Source organism: Geotrypetes seraphini, chromosome 5 (genome assembly GCF_902459505.1).
Source record: "Geotrypetes seraphini chromosome 5, aGeoSer1.1, whole genome shotgun sequence".
Lineage (NCBI taxonomy): Eukaryota > Metazoa > Chordata > Amphibia > Gymnophiona > Dermophiidae > Geotrypetes > Geotrypetes seraphini.
In genome coordinates, this window is record NC_047088.1 from 228356696 (window position 1) to 228381802 (window position 25107).

Sequence of the window (25107 nt, forward strand, 5' to 3'; positions counted from 1 at the left end):
ACCGTGGTCCCAGGGTGGGGTTAACTTTCCTCAATATGCACGTTATGCCACTGCGGCTCTGTTGAGAGGGGCCAGTAAATGGTTTCTTCCCCATACACATATCAATATGCCGTACTGGGGGCTATTGGAACGTAACTTGGCAGCACCATTTACTCTATCGGCTGCTTACTTTTCCATGTCTGTTCCCTGCTTTAAGATGTGGGAGGTGATGCGAGCCACTCAGCGGGCGGTACTTCATCTGGGCTCTACTTTACAGTTTTCTCTCTTTATGACCATTCACTCTCCCATTTGGGGTAATCCAAACATTGTTATAGGGTCCCGTATGGTGCATTGGTCTTCATGGATAAATAGTGGAATATGGTCTATTCAAGATCTATTGACAGGTCCTGATCTTCTGTCCTTTACTCAGTTACAAGTGAAATATAAAATACCCTCTAATCAGGAATATAGATATTTACAACTATGTCATAGTCTTCATGCTGCCTACGGGCCTACACTGGAAAAATTAGTGAACACTTCATCCTCTCCATCTGTCCTGCTGACTTCCTGGAGTAATAAGCCTCATGTAATGTCTAAAATATATACTGTTATACAACTTTCGGGTACAGCTACTTTTCTTCCTATCCAACGAATGTGGGCTCATGATTTCCAATGTGAACTCTCTGAACATCAATGGACTCAAATATGGTGTTACTGCAACCGACCCCTGCACTCAGCCTCTTTGAGACAATCTCTCTTCTTCGTTCTCCATAAATCTCTCTGGACTCCTATTAAACAACAACATGTGTCTCCATCCTCCTCCAACAGATGCTGGCGATGTACAACTCATCTTGGTACTTTTCAACACATGTTGTTTGATTGCTCTCTCGTATCTACCTTTTGGTCCGAAGTTGGAGACATTGTGAGCCAGATTCTTCCCACACCAACTTCCTTGTCTTATTGGCACATCATACTGCGATCAGCCGGTCTGGAACCCCCACTTTCTCGACAGCATTCAGCTCTCTTTGACATTCTTCTGGGTCTGGCAATCAAAACTGTGTTATTGCACTGGAAGCAGAAAAAGCCAGTATCCACTACACAGTGGTGGAATATGATACTCATGTGTTACAAGTATGAACTCCGATTGGCTGAGTGCAGGGGGTCGCAAAAGACCTTTCGACATATTTGGTCTCCTGTGATGCAATATTGTGACTGTAAACCTTGATTGCATATTTCCATATTACTAACGGTTTTCTTTATCTATAATCTTGTCCATTTGGTTGCATCACTTTTGTCATTTCTTGCGACTTCATATAACACGACTTAACCTGTGAATGTATCTGGAACAAACTGCTCTGCTCTGATGTTTTTTGGTATGTGTTTATGTTATCTGCCTTCTGTATTTTCAGTTTTTGATGTACTGTTCTTTTGTTAATAAAACATTTGACTTGAAAAAAAAACATTTTTCATTGGGTAATTTTTAGGAGTAAAGTTCAGAGTATAAAATTTGAGATGGAAGAGCCGGTCTTTTTTTTAGAACTAGCCTTCTTTCCAACCAGCCCACTAAAATCCTTCTTTTGCTGCCATCTCCCAGTGAGCCTGAACACGCTGCTCTCATCTGTCTGATCAGGACTATACATATCCCCCACAATCCCACCTCGTACTGTTCCTGTTGCTCACTGAGAACAAACTCCAGTGACTGTATTATACATTCTGGGGCCCTTAGGTGTGTCCCTATCTGGAAGGTAGATGTAATAAACTGCAGTTTAATTCCAGTTTAGTGCTGTCTTTGTGTGCTCTACAATTATTTCCAATGTAACAAGTATTGTAGAAGAGAATGAAATAGCTAAACCAAAAGTAAACCGCTGTGCTAATCTTTGTGCAATTAGAATGGAAATGGATGTTAATGAGCTGAAAATGGAAGTACTTCCAATTCAGCAAACTGTGCTAAAGATTAGGGCGATTTTTTACTTTCCCATTAATGCTGAAACTTTACTGCACCTTAGGTGATGAAAAAAAATTTGAAGTTCCCATTGATTTCAGTGGAAGTCAAGATTCAAGCTTATTCATTGTGTGATATACCGCCTAACAGAAAGCCATCCAGTCACTGATCCCAAGGGTAGAGACTCTTTCTAGAGCCCTCCGAAGGTGCGTTGGCTGTCGCGGAGCCCAGGAGGACCTGCAGGGGTTCCCTGCTGAGGTCCTTGGGACCACCAGTGCAAGGCTTCACCCTGGATTTTGTGAGCCTTATGTGGAATGCCTCTTTGAACTGCTGAGGTTCCTCACATCTGTGTTAGGTGTGACGGAGTCAATGGCACAGGGGTTCTCCCCTCAGCATGCTCCCCGACCCGATGAGGACACAGAACTGGACTAGGATGTTCAGTTTAACATAGACTGGGATGGAATGTCCAGTTCTATGCCGTTATTGTCTCCTCAGATCACTCCACTGGCTCCACATACAGTTCAAACTCATATTACTAACCTACAAGTATGTTCATGCCGCAGCACCTCATTATCTCTCCTCTCTTTTCTTTCCTTATACACCTCCCCGAGAAATCCGTTCCTCAAATAAGCTGCTTTTATCTGTACCTTTCCCCTCCACTGCCAAATCCAGACTTTGTGCCTTTCATCTAGCTACCCTGTATGCCTGGAATAAACTACCTGAGTCTAAGTCAAAACATATAAGTTCCATCTGGCAACCTGTCAAACCTTTTTGGTTATGGCTGCCAGATGACTAAATCTAGGTCGGCCCACCTCCCGCCCTATCCACTCCTCCAAAAATGCCCCTTTTTGCTCTAGGCGTACAGAGGCAGGGTAAAGGCCTAAGCTGGTTTTAGATACGTCTAAAACCAGTTTTGATTATCGGTACTTGGACGATCTGTCTTTTTGATCGTCTAAGTACTGACTTAGGCCACTTTTTGTATGTTTTGTATTATTATTATTATTATGATCCCCATAGTATTTTTAGGCAATACACTTGAAAGTGGGATATGAGATCCCTTGGTTGTTTAGATGGAAGGTTGACTTTCTGTTCATGGATACTGCAATCCTACTGCAATGTTAAAAACATTACCAATTTTAATTTTTTCCATTCAGCTTAAGTTAAATAAAAACCCTTTTTGAGATTCTTATGATAATGTGTTAATGATTTTGGATATTGATATGCTAAGGGGGAATGTCATCAAGGGACACCAACTGAATAGCACGTTAAATGCTATTATATTCCTATGAACGTCTTAGCATATGGCGCATGCTAAATCACGTGGAGGGGCATAATCGAAAGGGACGTCTAAGTCCGTTTACGTCCATCTCGCCAGTCGTCCAAAGTTAAAAAGAGCCTAAGACACATTTTCGAAAGATACGTCCAACTTTTTTTTACTTTCGAAAATCATCTAATTATACGTCCTGCCGATCTTGATCGTCCAAGCCACTAAATCGTCCATCTTTATACCACATTTCCGTCCAACTTTCCGTCCAAGTCCAAAACGCCTAGAACAAGCCCTGTTGGACGTGGGAGGGATCTGCAAAGTGATGGACTGCACACCCAGACATACCACCTAAATAGTGGGGTACCTTACAGGGCACTGCTGTGAACTTCACAAAAAGGGTGCCATGGCTTCTCCTCACTACAGCTCCCTTATAGGTGACGGTGAGCCCCCCAAAACAACCTCAAGAATCCTCTAGACCTACTTATCTGCCACCCTTAAGGCAGCAGGAGCCACTTATGTGCCAGTACAAAAGGGTTTGGGGGGTATATAGAGTAGTGCACATGTTTAAGTATCAATGCAGTGATTACAGGGGCTTATGGGCATGGGTCCTCTTCTCTATGGGTCCCTAACCCACCCCTAGATGACTTGGGCTGGACGACTAGGCTTTCCTATGCCAGGCGGCCAGGTGATGATGGTCTGCAGGCTGAAATTTAAAGTTGTGAATATAATTTTTATGGGGGTGGGGGGAGTTGGTGATCACTGGGGTAGTGTGTGGGGGGGTCTGTGTTATGTGTTTGAAGTGCTTATCTGGTGAGTTTAGGTGGGTTTTTGTGACTTAGACCATGTTTTACATGGTCTAAGTCACAACGTCCAAATTCCGTCGATCCTGGGCTGTATAACTTTCGGTTATACATGCTGTACGACTAAGTCTAAGCCAGCCTACATCCCACCCAACTCCCGCCCTCGACACGCCTCCCGAAATGCCCCGTTTAGCTTTGGACATTGAGCGGCCCTATGAAGGCCTTGGTCGTTTAGAAATACATCCAAAACCCATTTTTATTTTCGGCGCTTGGACGTTTTTGAGAAATGTTTGTCCAAGTGCCGACTTAGGCCGGTTTTTGGACGTTTTTCTCTTTCGATTATGAGCCCCTTAGTGTCCCTTAATGAAGTCCCCTCTAAGGGTCTGACAATAATCTGCGGTGTTCTTTTGCTTGATCTTTAATTATTGGTTTGCTGTTGTGCACTGAAGTCCCTTTTCTATCTAAAAATAGTGTGGCTTCCGTGTTTGAAATTAAGAAGGGAAATAAAATGTATAATCCAGTGTTTTTCAACCTTTTGACACCTATGGACCGGCGGAAATAAAATAATAATTTTGTGGAAAGGCACCGATCCACGGACCGGCAGTTGAAGATCACTGGGCTTCGTTGTGCCCATCTCTACTCAATCTCCGCCCCAGACCCTGCCCCCATAATAGTACTAATTGCAACACCATTTTTTTTCCATTCATTTTTTATATATACCATACAATATAATTGTATTAACAACACATACTGGTTAACCACAAAATTAAAATACATAAAGCACACTGTATGCTTTTCAACATTCATTCCTACCAGAAAACAGATAACCTCATGCAAATGCATGACCAAAACTAAAGGCTCCTTTGTCTAAGGTGCACTAGCGTTTTTAGCGTGCGCTAACCCCGCTCTATGCATAAAAAATTAACGCCAGCTCAATGCTGGCGTTAGTGTCTAGCGCGCGCGCTAAAACCACTAGCGCAGCTTAGGGCTCCTTTTACGAAGGAGCGCTAGAGTTTTTAGCGCATGCACAAAATTACCAGCCAAAAATCTACCAGGAGGCGGTAGTGGCTAGCACATTTGGGAATTTAACGCGCACTATTGTGTGTGTTAAGGCCCTAGCACACATTTGTAAAAGGAGCTCTTAGTAAAAGAAGCCCTAAAAGTACTAATATTTACAAACAAACCATAAGATGCAAGACTCTGCAAGCAATACAACCCCAGCGGAAAAGAAACAAATGTATTTCTTCCTGAACAGACAAATCAATCACTAAATTAAAAAAATAAAATCATTTCCCCCTACCGTTGTTGTTTCTCTCCCTCCATGTGCCTTGCCTGGTGCGATCAACTCGGCGTCTTTGGGCCGGCTACCTGAGTGCTGCATTGCATAAAGCTGTGGGCAGCGGCTCCTTACGTGTGTCCCATGCCTCATCTGGAAGCCTTCCCTCTGACGTTGCGACGTCAGAAAGAAGGCTTCTGGTTCAGGCCGCGCATAGGAGCCTTTTCCCATGGCTTTGTGCACTGCAGCACTCAGGGAGCTGGCCCGAAGATGCCGCGTTGATCGCACCATGGACCGGCGGCTGAAGAATGCTGTCTTGGGCCCGATGGATGTGCCGGACCTGCGGACCGGCGGTTGAAGGACACTGGTATAGTCTATGGCATATAAAGTATGACCTATGTATGATTTTTACCCTCTCTTATTATTTTTATAGTCTGTTAATAAATGTGAAAAATATGGTATTTTTATTTGGTATTTGTACATAAGAAGAAATAAGTTTAGAGCTTCAAGTTCAAGTTTAGGCTTGTGTGCAGGCAGATTCAGGCAGGGATGCATGCAAACAAAGAATGTTTCTCAAATTAAAGCACCTGATTTGTTATAGGGGGCTTTGTTGACAGGAGTAGTGTTCTCATCAGAGGCTGGTTCCAGAAAAAAACAGTTTGGGCTGAAGACAGGGCAGTGATCAGAAGTAAGTGAAAAGAGCTTCAGAAACATAGAAGCATGATGGCAGATAAAGGCCAAATGGCCCATCGAGTCTGCCCATCCACAGCATCCACTATCTCCTCCTCTCCCAATTAGCTAAGGCTCTTTACATTTGCATCTCCTCTTCCTATTGGTTAAGGCTCTTTACACATGCATTGTGAGGTCATTGAGCAGTATTGTTATAGAAACATAGAAACATGATGGCAGATAAAGGCCAAATGGCCCATCGAGTCTGCCCATCCACAGCATCCACTATCTCCTCCTCTCCCAATTAGCTAAGGCTCTTTACATTTGCATCTCCTCTTCCTATTGGTTAAGGCTCTTTACGCATGCATTGTGAGGTCATTGAGCAGTATTGTTATAGAAACATAGAAACATGATGGCAGATAAAGGCCAAATGGCCCATCGAGTCTGCCCATCCACAGCATTCACTATCTGTTCTTTTCCCTGAAAACTCCCACATGCCTGTCTCTTGCTTTCTTGAATTCAGACAGTCTTTGTCTCTACCACCTCCACCAGGAGATTATTCCACTCATCTACCACCCTTTCTGTAAAAACATATTTTCTTAGATTACTCCTGAGTTTGATTTACATGAATGTGATAGAATATGACTGTCAATGTCCTGCTAATTGTGAGTAAGATTTAGGGTTGTGGACCAATTGTCATCCTTAAAAGTATTTACAGTACAGCTAACAGGGTTATAAAAGCCTGAATGGGATTTGCTGACACAGGATCAGTGGTATTTAATGACTGATAATGAGGGACAAATTCTGTAAATGATGCCTATGTGTGCCAACATTGTAGGTGCCACTTGGTGCAGTTGTCAACAAAGAGTTAGTTCAACACAAGGACATCAATATTTCTACAGACTGAGTCTCTTATAATTATGTGCTAAAGCCAAGTCCAACTATTATAATACTCTGTCATGCTTCAAAATACTATGCCATAAGAACATAAGAATAGCCTTACTGGATCAGACCAATCGTCCATCAAGCCCAGTAGCCCATTCTCACAGTGACCAATCCAGGTCCCTAGTGCCTGGCAAAAACACAGAGTAGCAACATTCCTTACAGAATCTCAAAGAATAGCAAGATTCTGGAATCCCAGAGAGTAATAAGATTCTAGAATCTCAAATACTAATAGCATTCCATGCTACCGTTCCAGGGCAAGCAGTGGCTTCCCCCATGTCTTTCTCAATATCAGACTATGGACTTTTCTTCCAGGAACTTGTCCAAACCTTTCTTAAAACCAGCTACGCTATTCGCTCTTACCACATCCTCTGGCAATGCGTTCCAGAGCTTAACTATTCTGAGTGAAAAAATATTTCCTCCTATTGGTTTTAAAAGTATTTCCCTGTAACTTCATCGAGTGTCCCCTAGTCTTTCTAATTTTTGACATACAGTTTATTCTGAACCCTGAGCCTGTAAAGGAACAAGACTCAGAGTACACAAATAAAAGCCTTTTGTTGCACCTTCCAAAGTGTTTATGCTGTGTGTGGATCAGGCTTACTAGAAAACCTGGCCAGGAATCATACAGGGAGTATGTACATAAATTATCATAGAATAAAGGAAAATGATTCTCATTCCATAGAAGTTTATTTTCATTTTCATTTTTTCCTTCATACTTTGGTTTAGGTTTTCTCACAGCTTTGTTCATTTCAAACTCTGTGAAAGATTATGCCTTGAAGAAAACATCTGCTTTGATTTATTTTTCCTTCTCTAACAGTATATCCTATAACCATAGCTGCAACTGACATTCCCTATAGCGTAGTTCATAATGCAGATTAAAAATCGTAGAAGAGAGGTAATTTTATGAGGAAGCTCTGCATGAAGATGCCACCACCCTTGTTTTATTTTGGGTTTTTGTTTACTTAAAGCGATAGGGTTATTTAAGGGCAGTGAAGAGGCTTTATAGGCCTGTTCAGGGGCATTGAAGTGTCCCTACCCTGATTAACACTTTGTACAAGTGGGAGCAACTCCTGATCACCCCCTCCTTTTGCCCTGGTCATGCCTTCCCTCTCCCCATTTCCTATTGAGGAACCTCATCCTCTGTTGAGGGATCCTTCTAACCACCATTGTATTATGTTCTGGGAGATTGAATGAAGGAAGAGCCTGTTATGTGAAAGAGCAGAGGCAATCCCCTTCCCTTCTTGTAGATAAAATAATTTTTATTGCCAGATGCATTAAACACCTGGCTTCTGTTTGTGCACTATCCCTTCTTATGCCCCAAATAGCATTTAGGGGAAGAGCAAAATAAGAGAGGAAAAACACTAGCCTATGAAAAAGGGGAGTCAGATCAGCTTTGCTTACACAGCCCCCTGAGACATCAAGAAGATGAAACCGACTCTGCCAATTCCTGCCATGAAGAAGGGTGAAGAACCCAACAGTTCCCCTGGGATCTGTTCATGAAACTTTGTTTATCTGGCCTCTGCATCTAATGAGTGCCAGGTTGTGCACAACTGTCTAATGACTCTCACGCAGTGCCTAGTTCCACATCACTGTTTCTTGGTACCTGGTTAATGCTTGCTTTTACACTGCTACTTCCTGCTCCCTGCCTAGTGCATTGGATTCACCCTTCTAGCCCATGAGTATGGTGTCCTTGTAGTGATTAAGATCCAATTATCTAGGCAATTCCTGATATCTAACCTGTTTAGCCTGTCTCTATAACTGTTTTTAAAATTATTATTATTATTTTTTTTTACCACAGCTAAGTTATGCTTTGTTTTTTTGTGGGGCTCTGAGGGAAAATTCTTCAAAGTCTTTAGGTGATCCAAATTGCAAAAACACATGAGAACCAGAGTTTTGCTACCAGATCTGCAACAGGGCAAATGCTCTCAAACAATATAGCTGCAAAACAAGACATAAGTTAAACACACGTAATTCAAAAAAAGTTAAATGATTCAAAAAACATTTCAGAAGCTACTATACATTATGCTGCATACCAACTAAATACCAACTCCTTTCGACTCCATGGGCCTTTCAAAAGGAAAGAACAAAAATGGCACCTGGGCTTAAATATAAACATTGAAAGATAGGAGCCAATCAGATGATTGTCATGTGACTGAACCAGCCAATCACAAAATCAATTGCAATTCAATCTTATTGACGATCATAATACATAATCTGGATGACATTTTTGAAAAATGAAATCTAAATGTAGCTTGTCTAATCACATTGCAGACAGGCTGCACAAAAAATATTAAACAGAAAAGGGGATGAAACTTCATTTTATGGAATTTCACAACTAAATTCCCAAACCCTACATGTAAAAGTGTTCAAAACCACATACTCAAATCTATTCACCAGAAAGAAGTTAACAAGTCTAGGAGTGTACCCAGCTTCCTGTCTAATATAGCCATTGACCCAGAATGATCATAGAGATGTGTATCAAATATTGCAGATAGATAAATTTAAAGTAGCATCCCACCACTATCTTGATTTGTTCACCTATAGATGCCATCCAGTCCAAAAAAAACATCAACTTTTCCATGCCATGATACTTGTAGAAGTCTGACTGGAAATTGTCTTGGACATTCTCATGATTTAAAAATTATATTACTCATAGTTGTCACAACTTCCTCAATTATTTTCCTCTGATTAGAAAGAATATTTTTAATCTTAGCTTCAATACTATTTTTGGTAGCTCTGAGAATGTTCCCTCTTCAAAAGAAATATTGACTCATATAAATTAAAATCTGTCAAGAGCTTTGACCATACCTTTGACAAATCCTGAATAAAAGGGGTCTTTGTTAAGGAATGTGGACCTCATTTAACATCCCTTCTAACATATCCCATGAAACAGGCACTGATTGATTCCAGTTAATTTGCCTTATTTCATATGAACTCTTGCAGTTCCATATACCTCTTTTATCCACCCTCCTCTCTTCATCTCTTCAGCCATTTCTTTTGGTTTCACTGAAGGTCCTCAAATTCTTGTGAATTCTCAAATAAATCAAATAAGCTTCCTTCTTTCATTAAGCAGCAAGAAAGTTTGCAGGCTTTCAAGAAATTGTTAAAACATCATTTGTTCTGTTGTATGAAATACACAGTGTGACTTCATCAGCTTTGTTATGACTACTACATGTTTGCTCATTGAATTGATCTTTTCGGGATAGCAGGGTTGTTTGACGATGTTAATGTTGATATGTCAGTCTGATTATGTAATTTGGTGTTGTCAATTTTTCTTTTTGTAAAATAATTGAAATGTTATTTAAAAGGGTCACCCAGCCTTAACTGGGTGGCTAATAACATTGGGCGAGGTTGAGGCCAGGGAATATTAAACTAATTGGGGGAGGGGAAGGTTAAGTGAGAAAAAGGAGAAGGAATCGGATAGTAACAGGAATGTGGGGAGGGGTAGGTTGTGTAACAAGCGGGGGATTGGCTGAAAGAGGGGAGTGGAAGGAGTATGGGAAGGAGCAGATCAAAAGAGGGAAATTGGCGGGCAGAAAGAGATTCTGTGGGAGAGTGACGGAGTGAAGGGAAGGAGAGTTTGGTGCTTCGTTCCGTCCCATTCCAATTAGAATTTGGGGGAATTTTTCTGGGATGCTTGGGGGAGTGTGGAGGGAATGTTGGAGAGTTGGGGGGTTGCAGCTGATTGAGGATGGGGGCCTTCTAAAGAACAGTTATCAGAAAGCAGATTGAAGTTTAAGATACATGGTTGGTGAATTTTAATATATCCTCGTGGCCGGCACTGCCACGAGTTGAGGTGGCTTGACGACAACGTAAGTCTCTGAAGATTAGAAGAAGAAAGGTTGGGTCATAACGGAGCTAATTTCGATACCGGATAGCTCCTGGGGATAGATCCATAAAACTGTTGTAAATGTTTGATATTTGTTGTGTTGCAAAAAAGTTATGAAGTTAATATGCTAGGTAATGTTAAATAAAGCTGCAGCCAATGTTTTCCCATTTAAATTGAGTCTTTGAATCATTTAATAAAGATTAAGAGAAGTATGTGATGGAATGGTTGAGGTACGAGTCCCAATGTTATGTATATTTTTGAATGTATTGATGTACTTTGCCTTGTATAAGGCAGATTATAATAATCCAAACCAAATCAGATCTGTTGACATTAAACATTGCTTTCCTGTAGGAAATTGGGCCCCACTAACTTCTGAACAACTTGAAACAGTTTATTTGCATTAAAATGAAACTGAACAAAACTTAAATGCACTTTCATACTAAATAGATCCCTAGCTGACTTAAAGAAAATAGTTTAGAGAAGGGATGGACGGGAGAAAATATCTACAAGCCACGATGTAGTTAAACCCTGAAGATAAAAAAAAAAAATGTGACTAAAGTCTCCAGAAACAAAAATTGATGTTTAATTAATTCTGTTAGAGCACCCAATTTCTAATATGACAGTCCAAACCCCATCCTTTTATGTGAAAAAAAAAATGTAAAAGTTACAGAAGTTTAAACATGTGGAGGAGCATAATCAAAAGGAACGTCTAAGTCCGTTTTCATCTAAGTCGCAAGTCGTCCAAAGTAAAAAACAGCTTAGGACACATTTTCAAAAAATACATCCACAATTTTTTTTCATTTTGAAAATCGACATAACTATACATCCTGCAGATCTGATCATCCGAGTCGCTAAATCGTCCATCTTTATACCATATTTTTGTCCAACTTTTCGTCCAAGTCAAAAACACCTATAACAAGCCCTGTTGGACTTGGGAGGGGTCTGCAAAGTGATGGACTGAACACCCAGACATGGCACCTAAATAGTGGGGTACCTTACAGAGCACTGCTGTGAACTTCACAAAAAGGGTGCCATGTCTTCTCCTCACTACAGCTCCCTTATGGTCATGGTGAGCCCCTCCAAACCACCTCCAGAATCCCCTAGACCCACTTATCTACCACCCCAATAGCCCTTATGGCTGCAGGAGCCACTTATATGCCAGTACAAAAGGGTTTTGGGGGTATATAGGGGAGTGCACATATTTCAATATCAATGCAGTGATTACAGGGTCTTATGGGCATGGGTTCTCCTCTCCATGGGTCCCTAACCCACCCCCAAGACGGCTTAAGACGCCTCTGTGCAGCACGGCTAGACTTTCCTATGCCAGGTGATGATGTTCTGGAGGCACAATTTTCAAATTGTGATTAATATTTTTATTGGAGGGGGTGTCAGTGATCACTGGGGTAGTGTGTGTGGGTTTTGTATTATGTGTTTGCAGTGCTTATTTGGTCATTTTAGGTGGGTTATTGTGACTTAGACCATATTTTAAATGGTCTAAGTCACAACGTCCAAGTTCCGTCGAACCTGTGCTGTATAACTTTCAGTCCCGCCCTCGACACTCCTCCTGAAACACCCCGTTTAACTATGGTCATTCAGCGGCACTATGAAGGCCTAGGTCGTTTAGAAATAGGTCCAAAACCCGGTTTTATTATCGGCACTTGGATGTATTTTGACAATGTTTGTCCAAGTGCCGACTTAGGCCGGTTTTTGGACGTTTTTGTCTTTCGATTATGAGTCCCCTAATGTTTTCATACTGCTTATGGACTCTTGACATGAAAAATCATTCTCAATATTTTAGATATGAGACTTTAGTCATCTTTTCTAAGAAATAATCACATATTGGTGGTTTTATTTGTGGTTGGAAAGCAATTTATTTTGTACTTTGTTGTAGAAACTAACTACACAGATGATGGTTTCACCTTCTGCAACAATGCCACTTTAGAATATCTGAAAAATGTTTAGAAGGCTTAAACTCACATTTGATTTGCTTTTTACTAAATCAACTGACTGTATAAATGCTTATTACCATGTATATAGATTTATTGTATTTCTTTCTACCTATAGACCATTAAAGAATTAGTTTCCACATTGATTCAATTCATTCTTCTATAATGTTTATTGAAGAACAATTTGTAATTTTACTCTCTGTCCACAAAATCAGTCCAAAAGGGATGTTGCTTTAAATAATTTTTATAAATATGTTATCCATTCAGGGATTTTTGTGGCACATGTTCTCTATAACCATGATTCATTAACTCACATCTTTCCTTTTATTGTCCTGAATCCTTTAGAAATGTCTTCAAAATGCTCCATAATTTTTTCATTAATTATGCCATATATTGATTAGTGGCATTTTTTTATATAATGGATACATAATGTGCAATTGTTTCATATTAAAAAGTGTTCAGAACAAGAACAATAAGGCTGCAGCTTGCCAATTATGGAGCCCCCTTTCCTGCACATAACAGCTTACTAGGATTATTTTTTTTAGTTATTTTGGGAAAGTGTTATGCAAAAATGAGTTTAACATAGGCTACCATCAGTGGATAATTTTATGGTTTTCATCCGCCATTATTTTCTCTGTTTTTGTATTAATACATTTTTCTTTTTTAAAAAAATATTGAGTTTTCAAAGCTGCCAAAAAATGCAATACAATATACAGTGGAACCTTGGATTACGAGCATAATTTGTTACAGAAGCATGCTCGTAAACCAAAATACTCGTATATCAAAGCGAGTTTCCCCATAGGAAATAATGGAAACTCGCTTTGATACGTTCCCCCCCCCCCGAGGCCAGCGGCGCTGCTCCCCCCCCCCCCCACTCGCGTGAACCGGCACCCCCCCCCTCCGCCCGAACAACTTGAATCTCGGCGAGAGGGAGAATTAGAAGGCCTTGAGCATGACAATTTTGCATAAGATAAAACTGTTAAAGGAAAGTTTTATAAACTATAAAGAGTTTAACCTCATGCAAAATTGTCATTTCTTTAATAAGACATTAACTATTTTTTCTGCGGCCCTCCAAGTACTCTATGTTTTTTGCAGCACTCACATTTAAAGTTTAATATCTTTTCTTTCTCAAAACTGGCACATTTCTATTACTAAATTGAAAATAAAATCATTTTCCTACCTTTGTTTGGTAATTTCATCAGTCTCTGGTTGCACTTTCTTCTTCTGACTGTGCATTCAATATTTCTTCTCTTCTTTCAGCCTCCTGTATGCTTCCTCTCCTCCAGAACTCATTCCCTCCCCCAACTTTTTCTTTCTTTTTCTATGTCTGTCTTTCTCTGATTCCTTGTCCCATTTTTTGCTTTGTTTCTGGCTCCTTGTCCCCCCCTTCTTTCTTTTTTCCTTCTGGCTCCCTGCCCCCCCCTTCTTTCTTTCTTCCTTCCTGTCCTCCCCCATGCCACTGCCGCCGGGGAATAGGCTGCTGCTGGCGCCATCTGGAGCAGGCCGAGATCTCCACGGGGCCGACCAACGTCAATTCTAACGTCGGAAAGGACGTTCCGGGAAGCCAGGCAGCGATTGGCTAGCCAGAACGTCCTCTCGACGTCAGAATTGAGGTCGGGCGGCGAGAGAAGCAGGGAGCTTAAAGAGCATGGTGCCGGTGGTGAGAAGAGAAGGGAAGCAGTTGGGCAACCCTGCTCTAGACGAGCCACACTCTATGAAGAACAGTGGAGGGTGACCAGTTGTGCGGACCGCCCCCCCTTTGGTACGCCACTGGAGCAAAAGCGTGTCTGGCCGGCTCATTCCATTCAAAGCCGCGGGTGGTGGCTCCTTGCGAGATCCGCGCCTGCGTCTGAAGCCTCTCTGATGTTGTGATGTCAGAGAGGCTTCCGATGCAGGAACGAATAGCGCAAGGAGCCGCCAACCCGCGGCTTTGAACAGAACGAACCGGCCAGACCCGCTGCTGCTCCAAAAGGAAGGGAATGATCCAGTCCAGACCGCGGGCCGCAAAAAAAACTTGAAGAGCCACATGTGGCCCGCGGGCCACGTGTTTGAGACCGCTGGGATAAAGAAACCTCAAGTGCTCACGGCAGTTTTGTTTTAAGAACTAGTCTTAGTCAAATCTGCCTTTTGTGAGCTATCACTGGTTTCAACAGTCCCCCTATAAACTAGTAATACTTACAATTCACTTATGTAGATAAATATTGAACTATACTAACCTTGTATAAGCCTCATATTTGTTCCATGAAAAGGGTGTTGTGTCATTGACGTTGTGAGCATGTGGAGTATAATCATTCTTTATAGACCAATACATGACCCTGTGTACTATGTTTGCATCATATCTTCTCAGCTTGGTGTATCTGATGCTTTAAGTCAGGGATGTCAAACTCAATCACATTAAGGGGCCGAAATCCAAAACACAGACTAAGTTGCGGGCCAGACCCCGCCCCTATAATAGTACTAATTATAACATAATTTTTTCCATTCATTTTTCTTATATACACACACAATATAATCTTGTTAACCCATAATGATTAACCACAAAATAAGCACACTGTATGCTTCTCAACATTCATTCCTACTAGAACACAGATCACAGATAACCCCTATGCAATACGGGACCAAAAACTAAAAGAACTAATATATAAAAAAGAAACCCTAAGATTCAAGACTCTGCATGCAGTACTACCCCCAGAAAAAAAGAAACAAATGTATTTATTTCAGAGCAGCGTAAAATATACACACTAAAGATGGCACTCTTGTTTCATTAATGGTTGGGAGTTATACAACACAAGTCTCCAATACTTCACCCAGCCTCCACAATATCCAACATCCCTCTCCACAAAATTACAAGTTGTTCCACATGCTCTCATATATTTCAAATCTGGCAAAATGTGGCCTCAGGTACACTTTCTCCACCCTTAGTAATGTTTAATAGCGGTAGGGATACCGGTGTTTTTATTCCTCATTGGCCCACATTCTTTTATTGCAGTTATTTAGGTAAACTTTTTTTAAAACTTTTTATCTAAAAAGATTATGGTAGATAAAAAAGTTTAAAAGTTTAAAAAAAATTTTTTACCTAAATGACTGCAATAAAAGAATGTGGGCCAATGAGGAATAAAAACATCGGTATCCCTACCGCTATTGAACATTACTAAGGAGGAGGTGTACCTGAGGCCACATTTTGCCAGATCTGAAATATATGAGAGCATGTGGAACAACTTGTAATTTTGTGGAAAGGGATGTTGGATATCGTGGAGGTTCAGTGTAAAATATAGACAGTAGATTAAAATTCTCAAAATTGACACAATTCAAACAATAATCATTCCCCCTACCTTTGTTGTCTCCCTGCCTCCATGCTGTGCCTCCCTCCGGCGGGTGTCTTACCTTCAGGCCATTTTATGCAGCCTGCAATCTGATGCCCGCCTGGCTGTTATATGCGGCCCGCGGTCCGATCTTGTGGCCGGCTCCCTCCTCCTCACAGCCACAGTGTGCACGAAGCCGTGTACAGCAGCTCCTCGCGCGTACTGCGCCTGAACCGGAAGCCTCTCTGACGTTGCAGAGGAAATGCTTCTGGATAGGACGCAGCTTCGCACACACTGCGGCTGTGAGGAGGGGAGAGCCGACCACAAGATCAGACCGCGGGCCGCATAAATCAGCCAGGCGGGCTGAATTCGGCCCGCAGGCCTAGAGCTTGACACCTGTGCTTTAAGTTTACAAGTTTATTAAAAATTAGATATCCCCTCAAATCAGGCTTCAAGGTGGTTTACACTAAGGGAGATACATAAAAATATAAAAATAAACAAACATACACATTACAAATATTCACAAATCACGCAGACTAGAACAGTGTCTTATGCCATGATGGAGTCAAAGATTTACTTGGAGCATACTGGAGTGGAGCCAGAGCATTAAAAGCTTCCAAAAGCCTAGATAACCACAAGTGATCGTACTCATTAAGATTGAAGGCTTATAAATTGATCCTAGAGGGTTAATAAAAAGGGAGGTAGAAGATGGAGTAGTGGCCCTATCTTTATCTAGAGATTTGCAAGTTTTGAAATGAGAAGCTCAGGTAGTTTTTTCTAAGTGAAACTGAAAAACATTTGTTAACAAGAAATGATCAGTCCAGGCTGTGGAATCCCCTGTGTGTGAGAGCGATGCCTTGTCTCCACTAAACAGAAACATTCAGTTTCTGTTTAGTGGAGACAAGGCATCGCTTTCACACACAGCGGATCGGCTTTTCGAGGTTATCCTCTTGAATTACAATTTGTTAATTTAGACTTATAGGTCCTTTTACTAAGGTGAGCTAAACGATTAGCGCACGCTAAATCAGTTTGGGCAAGCTAATCGGTTAGCGCACATTCGTAAAAGAGGGGGTTAGACTACACTATAAGAGGAGAATTACAAACAAAGTGCTTCGGTCTGAGAATAAGAACCCCTGAGGCAGGCCAGTTGGCCAAAACACATACGTGTCGGGTCTTGAATGAATAAAAGGATTGAGCACCATAGGTCGCCTCTTTTGTTTTCTTTGTTCTACCTTGAGGAGGTAGAATCTCCTGTTTGTAAAAATATTATTATTAAGGTCATGGACTGCTTGATGTGTACTTTATAAAATATGAAAAAAAAAATCACTCCATTCATTTAAGCCACAAAGAGCCTAATAGATTGCAATAACTTGCGAAAGAAAAAGCCTCAGTTTATTGGAGAGCTGTACCCACTCTCTTCCACCCTGACATCATTGGCAAAAAAAAAACTTTTGCAAGTGGTGCTAATGAAAAAAAACTGTGAGAATCTAAATCAAAAAGAATAACCAATAGGGAAAAGAACTGTGCAGCAGGAATCACTGTGTACCGAACGATACAATGCACAAAACTGGGCCAACGATCGTTTCGTGGCAGAACGCCACTGCTTCAGGGCCTAAACGAATTCCCAGCTATCCTGCAAATATAAAACAGATGGAAACACACTAGTCTACTTCCCTTACAAGAAACCAACCAGTTCCTTTACTCACTGTGCGAAGATCCAAGCTTCTGTTTATCACCACAAAGTCACTCATGCTGACACACGGCTTTTAACGACGCCACCACCCAATCAGGTGCAGCAGAGCACGTGATACGTGGAGAGTGCGTCCTGCTGGCCAATCAAAGCATGGGAACCAGGTTCATTCAGAAAAGCAGAAAACAAATACACGAGAGTACAATGTAATCACAGAGAATAAGCTCCTCTGCATGGATATATTGATAGGCAAGGAAAAATGCTGCTCAAAGCACTGAAAATATGAAGTTTCAAGTTTAATAATTGTTTTGATTAATCGCTTAATCATATTTCTAAGCGATGAACAAATTAAAATTACAATTTATGGGAAACAATACATTACAGAACAATACATAATGACATTCGAAATAAGAAATTTAACTTTACAAACTTATATACACAAGGAAGGGGGGAAAATGAAATACAAAATCAATATAGAAAAGTAGAACAAAAAGGGAAAAATACAAAATGAGCAACAGAAAGACAATATAATACAGTACAATAAAAATAATCTGAGCTGCGGAGAGTTTCGTTAATTACCAAAAGCATCTTTAAAGAGAAATGTTTTTAAATTACTTTTGAATTTCTCAAGATTCTGCTCTTCCCTTAAATAAATTGGAAGGGCGTTCCACAACTGAGGTGCGGTAACAGAGAAAATAAGGAGCCCTAGGTGTTAAGAAGGACATGGCGATACTTGAAAGGGTCCAGAGAAGAGCGACAAAAATGATAAAAGGTATGGAAAATCTTTCATACGCAGACAGGTTGGGAAGGCTGGGGCTCTTCTCCCTTGAGAAGCGGAGACTCAGAGGAGACATGATAGAGACTTTCAAGATCATGAAAGGCATAGAGAAGGTAGAAAGGGACAGATTCTTCAGACTATGGGGAACCACAAGCACAAGGGGGCACTCAGAGAAGCTGAAAGGGGACAATTTTAGAACCAATGCTAGGAAGTTCTTTTATACTCAGAGGGTGGTGGACACCTGGAATGCGCTTCCGGAGGTTGTGATAGGACAGAGTACACTACGGGGGTTCAAAGAAGGATTGGATAAATTTCTGAATGATAGGGGGATTGAGGGATACAGATAGAGGTAGAGATAGGTTTTAGATAGAGTATGGATAGAAGGATAAAAGGGATCAAAGGGCTTAGAGAAGGATCACATTACATGTCATGGGCCTGATGGGCCGCCGCGAGTGCGGACTGCTGGGCATGATGGACCTCTGGTCTGACCCAGCGGAGGCAACTTCTTATGTTCTTATGTTCTTATAACTTCAAAATGTTATGGAAACTCAGAAGAATTAGATCCAACTTTGAACCTGGATCATTCAGGCAATGATCTTCGCACATATTGATGTCCGCTAGATACATATGTTAATTTTCTTTAAACATACTCGCATAAAATGTACCCTTTTGGACTTGGGACTCCTTTTACGAAGGTGCACTAGCGTTTTTAGTGCATTCACCGGATTGGCGCGCGCTAGCCAAAAAACTACCGCCTGCTCAAGAGGAGGTGATAGTGGCTAGCGCGCATGGCACTTTAGCACACGCTATTCCGCGTGTTAAGGCCCTAGCGCGCCTTCGTAAAAGGAGCCCTTGGTTTCAGTTCCTTTTATACACATACAGTAGGTGGGCGGGGGGATGGGCTTATTTGTGGGGGGGGGTTGCTCTTAAGTTATTTATGTATAGTTTCTTGGTGTTTTCTGAGCATATTGCTAATTTATGTAAATTTTCTTACACTGTGTATCAGCTGTATTTTGCTACAATTAATAAACAATTTTTAAAGTAAAGTAAATATGGGAGATGTAAACAGACAGTATTAAGAAGATTACAGATGTTACAGAACACCAGAACTCACCTGATATGCCAGGTGTCGACGATTGACAAGGGAACTCCTTTAATTGTGAAACTCCATTGGTTGCCAGTTTTAATAAGATGAGTTGACAGATTTAGTGCATGCTAAATAATAAGATGTCCATATGAATATAATAGGCTTCTTATCATTTTGTGCATGTTAATTGTTACCATGCGCTATATCCATTATCACACCTTAGTAAACAGAGACCTGTACAAAAGATATATGTTGTTACAATGCTGTTCGTGTCATTAGTTTATTATGTAAATTGCATGGAACCCCTCTGAGTAAAGTAGTGGTTTATAAATGTCCATCTAAATTTAAATTACATCTATGCTGAATTAAAATCACATAAACCTAGGTAAAAGGTTTTGTTTGTACTTCAAATAAAAAAAAGTTTTGCATGTTTTCTCTATCCTTAATTTCCAGTTATTTTAATTAAATACGTTGAACCTATGAACTAGTATATATACAGAAATTCTATTCTCACACAATTATTTTCTTTTTATGGGTCTGTTATTGAACTTTAGCAGTAAAATTTTTTTTTAGTTTTTCACAGTTCTGTTACTTTCATGAGTGAAAAGTTGTTTGCCACAAATGTATATTGAGTTTACTGAAAGCAGATATGGGGCTAAACAGTAAAACGTACTGTAACTTTTGCTTAATTATTTCTGTACCTGCGTCTTTCAAATAAAGTGCTTGCTCTTTTTTGTCACAGGTTCCTGCCAGAGTGCAAACGCATCCGTTTCCAGAAGGCATCTGAAGTAGGAGGAGAAGCAGATGCTTATCTATCTGAAGGCCTGCATTCCCAACGAAAGATTGGTGCTACTGAGATTTTGGTGAAAAACAGCGCTTTAGATCTTGAGTCTGTGCTTTGTACCACACAGCAAGGAGGACCACATAAGCTATTAACAACTCCAGAAGAGCAAATTAAGTCCAAACCATCGGAGGGAACAAATCCTTGTCAAGAGAAAGATAAGCAACTTATGACTTACAGCCCTGATAGTAGCCTGGCTAAAATGGATGATCAGCAAAGACCTTTACACATTGTCTGGCCCCACAGGTGGTAAGTGGTATTTACTGTCCTTAAAAGGTATTTTGATACATATCCAGGGAAGGGTGGAGGGGTTTCTATCGTAAATTGGTTTTAAATTATTTACACTTGGAGTGGATGGGAAGATATCAGTATTTAGAATAGGGTAAGGTTTTTGCAGTAATATATGTTTTTGTGTTTTATTGAATAATCATTGGATGGGTGGGTGGGGGGGGGGGGAAATGGTTGATTATGAACATGTGTAAGTTGAATGGGCTTTTATTGTATAACTAGTCTTTAAGCCCGTTACATTAACAGGTGCTAGAACAGATGTGTCTGTCTGTCTGTGTTTCTTTCTCTCTCCTTGGCCGCTGTCTGTGTCCTTCTGACTTCCCCCCCCCCAGAGCAAAACTGTCTGTCCCCAGCACACCCCTCCCCCCAAAGCAGCCCCCTTTCCCTCTCCTTATCTCTCCATGGCCCCTTCTGTCTTCCCACCCAGAGCAAAGCTGTCTGTCCCCAGCACACCCCTCCCGCCAAGCAGCCCCCTTTCCCTCTCCCTCTGTATTGTCCCTGTTCTTACTCTCCCTCCATCCCAGCATCTTCTGGCCTGCTCCTCTTCAAAGCAGCCTGCGATCGTGGCCGGTTTTAGCGAACCTCGCAGGCCGCTCTCCAACTCGGTAGCACGTTCCCTCTGACGCAATCCCGTGCGTCAGAGGGAACGTGCTACTGAGGTTGGAGAGCAGCCTGCACGGTTCGCTAAAGCTGGCCATGATCGCAGGCTGCTTTAAAGAGGAGGATCAGCGGCGGCGGCGGTTGGTGAGTGAGGGCGGGAGGGGGGAAGCTCCAATGTGTTCCCTGCCGAGGACACAGGCAGGGAGAGAGCTTGCCTGTGCTTCCTCCAGCGGTTGGTGAGTGAGGGCGGGATGAGGGAAGTGGCCAGAGTGATCCCTGCTGCCACATTCTAAAATAGAATCCGGCCACGGATCAGAAAACACGGCTGCAGGGATCACGAAACCCTAAGTGCGCATGCGCGCTTAGAGTTTTATTATATAGGATTATATGTTGCATTTGTTATATTGCACTATTGAAGTTTTGAAAATTAATAAAGATTAAAAAGAAATCATTCAAATAAATAAATTATAACATGACTGAATAAGCATGTTATTTCCCATTAAAAAAAATTCAAATAATGTTACATTACATTACATTAGTGATTTCTATTCCGCCATTACCTTGCAAATGTTGCGAACTGCCTTGAGTATCCTTTGGAACGACAGGCAAAAAAAACGCCAAAACTATTAATATTTGTCTAGTCCGTAAACATGAAAAGCTGTTTCTGTGATTGCAAGGGAATGCTGATATGATGTGCTGGACACCTCTTCTAGGGGTCCTTTTACTAGGGCATGCTAACCAATTTAGCATGCGTTAAATGCTAAGGCACCCATTATATTCTATGGGCAGGGTTAGCCTGCCTTAGTAAAAGGATCCTCTAATTGCTTTGGAATAAGCCCCCTAGTACTAGTTGAATATTATTAGCCTATTTTGTAGAGAGAAACTGGTCTTGTAAAATCATCATGACTGCCTGGCCTGTCCTCCCTTCCCCCTTATAAATGTCTTTCACCATCCCCCTCCCCCCACCAGGTCATCAGATTTCATTTAAATCCCTCCTTCTCCTTACACACAAACAACTATCAGAGCACACCATTGCCGCTGGCTCACGCTCCTCAGCAGCTCTTAGAGGCACTTTTACTAAAGTGTGGTAAGGGTTTGCTCATGAAGGTTTATTCTATAAAGTATGCTCTCACAGTTACAAGTTGATTGCACACATACATCTTTGAATAATAGCCTTTATAGATCAGGTTCTATAAATGGCGCCTAAGCATGCCCACAGTGGAGACCCCAGTCGCTAGGCATCACTTATAGAAACCTGTCTAGCAGCGCCTAGGTTTGCTTAGGCGTTGTGATGCCTAAGTCAACCGTGTAATAATGTTTTTGTATGCTGACACATTTTTAATTGTGCACCACTCAGAAGTCTGATTGAGCGGTATAAAAAAATTTAAATAAAACTTGAAAACTCTTCTTTTTCCCCAACCACGCCTACTTTTCAGGTATGTGTCGTTAGGCATTGGAGGGCGCCTTCACTTATGCATCGCTCGGCATGCTAAGAATTTGGTTTATTTATTTAATTTGGTAGGCTGAAAACATGTCAATTAATTAAAAAAAAAAGTTGAGCGTGGATTTTGAAGTTAGGCGTCGCTAGCTTAGGGCAACTAGAGGTGCCTAATGTAGGCAACCTGCACAGGATCTGGCCCCTATATCCATATCATACACACATATATGCCAACATTCCACCTAAGCTCTATTCTGTAAACACACACTTATCTTACAGGCAGTGGCATAGTGAAGGCTGGCAGGGGGCAGACCGCCCAGTTGCCATCTGTGTTGGAGGTGCCAGTGCATATTCTCCTCTCCGCCCCGCATACCTCTTTAACCCACTCTTTTGCAAAGCCACGCTAGCGTTTTTAGCGCTGGCCGTGGCGGTAACAACTCGTACGCTCATAAGAATTCTATGAGCATCGGAGCTGTTACCGCAGCAGCAGATACTAAAAAACATGCTATGATTTTGTTAAAGGGGGGGAGTGGTTAGTTATTTAACAGGTGCATGCTAATTACCGAGGAGATTGGTGGGGTATTAGGCTAGGCTACAGTAATGTAACATCTTCCTTTCTGCTTTGAGCGAGGAGATCCGGGGAAGAAAATGGTAAGGGGATGGGGTTACAAAGTGTGCTTTACTGCGGGAGCGGGGTGGGAACGAGAAAAAATCTTTTGTTGCAGGGAGGGAATGGGGATGAATTTTTGTCCCCACGTCACTGCTTGCCCTGGATTGGTAGCATGGGAATGTTGCTACTCTTTGGGGTTCTAGAATCTTGTTACTCTCTGGGATTCCGGAATCTTGCTATTCTTTGAGATTCTGTATGGAATATTGCTACTCTTTGGGTTTTTGCCAGGTATTAGTGACTTGGATTGGACACCATGAGAACGGGCTACTGGGCTTGATGGACCATTGGCTATTCTTACGTTCTTAGTAGCAAGTTTCTTTACTAAAAATCCATCTACAAAAGCAGTGGTTTAGGTGAATGAATGGCATGAGCTTGCTGATGACTCATTTCAGAGTCCATGTTGGGCAATCATCTGGTGTTTTTGAAAGTCTTATTACTGACTTGCTCAAACGTTAAGTTATTTTCAGCCCTATACGTGTTTATGATAAGAAAAAAAAGCAGTTTTATTTTTTTGAAATACAAATCACCCCCACCCCCTGATCATATCAAGCTGCGGTAGGGGTTTAACGTGTGTAATACCGCGCGTTAAACCGCCTGCTGCGCTAGCCTCTAACGCCTGCATTGAGCAGGCGTTAGTTTTTTAGCCGGCCAAGGGGGTTAGCGCGTGATGAAATTTCCGACGTGCTAACCCCGCTAGCGCAGCTTGATAAAAGGACCCCATAATCTGTAAACAGAGCAAAGTCTATCGAACACGTGGAGGGGCATAATCGAAAGGGACATCTAAGTCCGTTTACGTCCATCTTGCAAGTCGTCCAAAGTTAAAAAGAGCCTAAGACACATTTTCGAAAGAGACGTCCAACTTTTTTTTTACTTTCGAAAATCGTCTAATTATACGTCCTGCCAATCTGATCGTGCAAGCCGCTATATCGTCCATCTTTATACCACATTTCCATCCAACTTTTCGTCCAAGTCCAAAATGCCTAGAACAAGCCCAGTTGGATGTGGGAGGGGTCTGCAAAGTGATGGACTGCACACCCAGACATGGAACCTAAATAGTGGGGTACCTTACAGGGCACTGCTGTGAACGTCACAAAAAGGGTGCCATGGCTTCTCCTCATTACATCTCCCTTATAGGTGATGGTGAGCCCCCCCAACCACCTTCAGAATCCCCTAGACCCTAGGGCAGTGCACATGTTTAAGTATCAATGCAGTGATTACAGGGGCTTATGGGCATGGGTCCTCTTCTCTATGGGTCCCTAACCCTCCCCAGGATGACTTAAGCTGCCTCTGTGCTGGACGACTAGGCTTTCCTATGCCAGGCGGCCAGGTGATGATGGTCTGAAATTTAAAGTTGTGAATATAATTTTTATGGGGGTGGGGGGGAGTTGGTGATCACTGGGGTAGTGTGGTGGGGGTCTGTGTTATGTGTTTGAAGTGCTTATCTGGTGAGTTTAGGCTCTGTTGTTAAACTTTCGGTTATACATGCTGTACGACTAAGTCTAAGCCGGCCCACGTCCCACCCAACTCCCGCCCTCGACACGCCTCCCGAAACGCCCCATTTAGCTTTGGACGTTGAGCGGCACTATGAAGGCCTAGGTCGTTTAGAAATACGTCCAAAACCCGGTTTTATTATCGGCACTTGGACGTTTTTTTAGAAATGTTCGTCCAAGTGCCGTCTTAGGCCGGTTTTTGGACGTTTTTCTCTTTCGATTATGAGCCCCATAGGCTCTGATTTATTAAGCTTTTTCCTTTTATTAAGCTTG

General features: G+C 41.7%; 1 protein-coding gene across 5 annotated transcripts in view; it reads left to right on the plus strand.

Annotated features, from left to right (window-relative positions):
- Positions 1–25107, plus strand: part of GTDC1 (glycosyltransferase like domain containing 1) — a 395866-nt gene that overhangs the window by 273441 nt on the left and 97318 nt on the right. For all 5 annotated transcript variants that reach the window (XM_033946584.1, XM_033946585.1, XM_033946586.1 and 2 more), the window contains exon 5: positions 20250–20597. In XM_033946584.1, coding sequence (XP_033802475.1) covers positions 20250–20597 — 348 coding nt within the window. The remainder of the gene's footprint in view (positions 1–20249; positions 20598–25107) is intronic.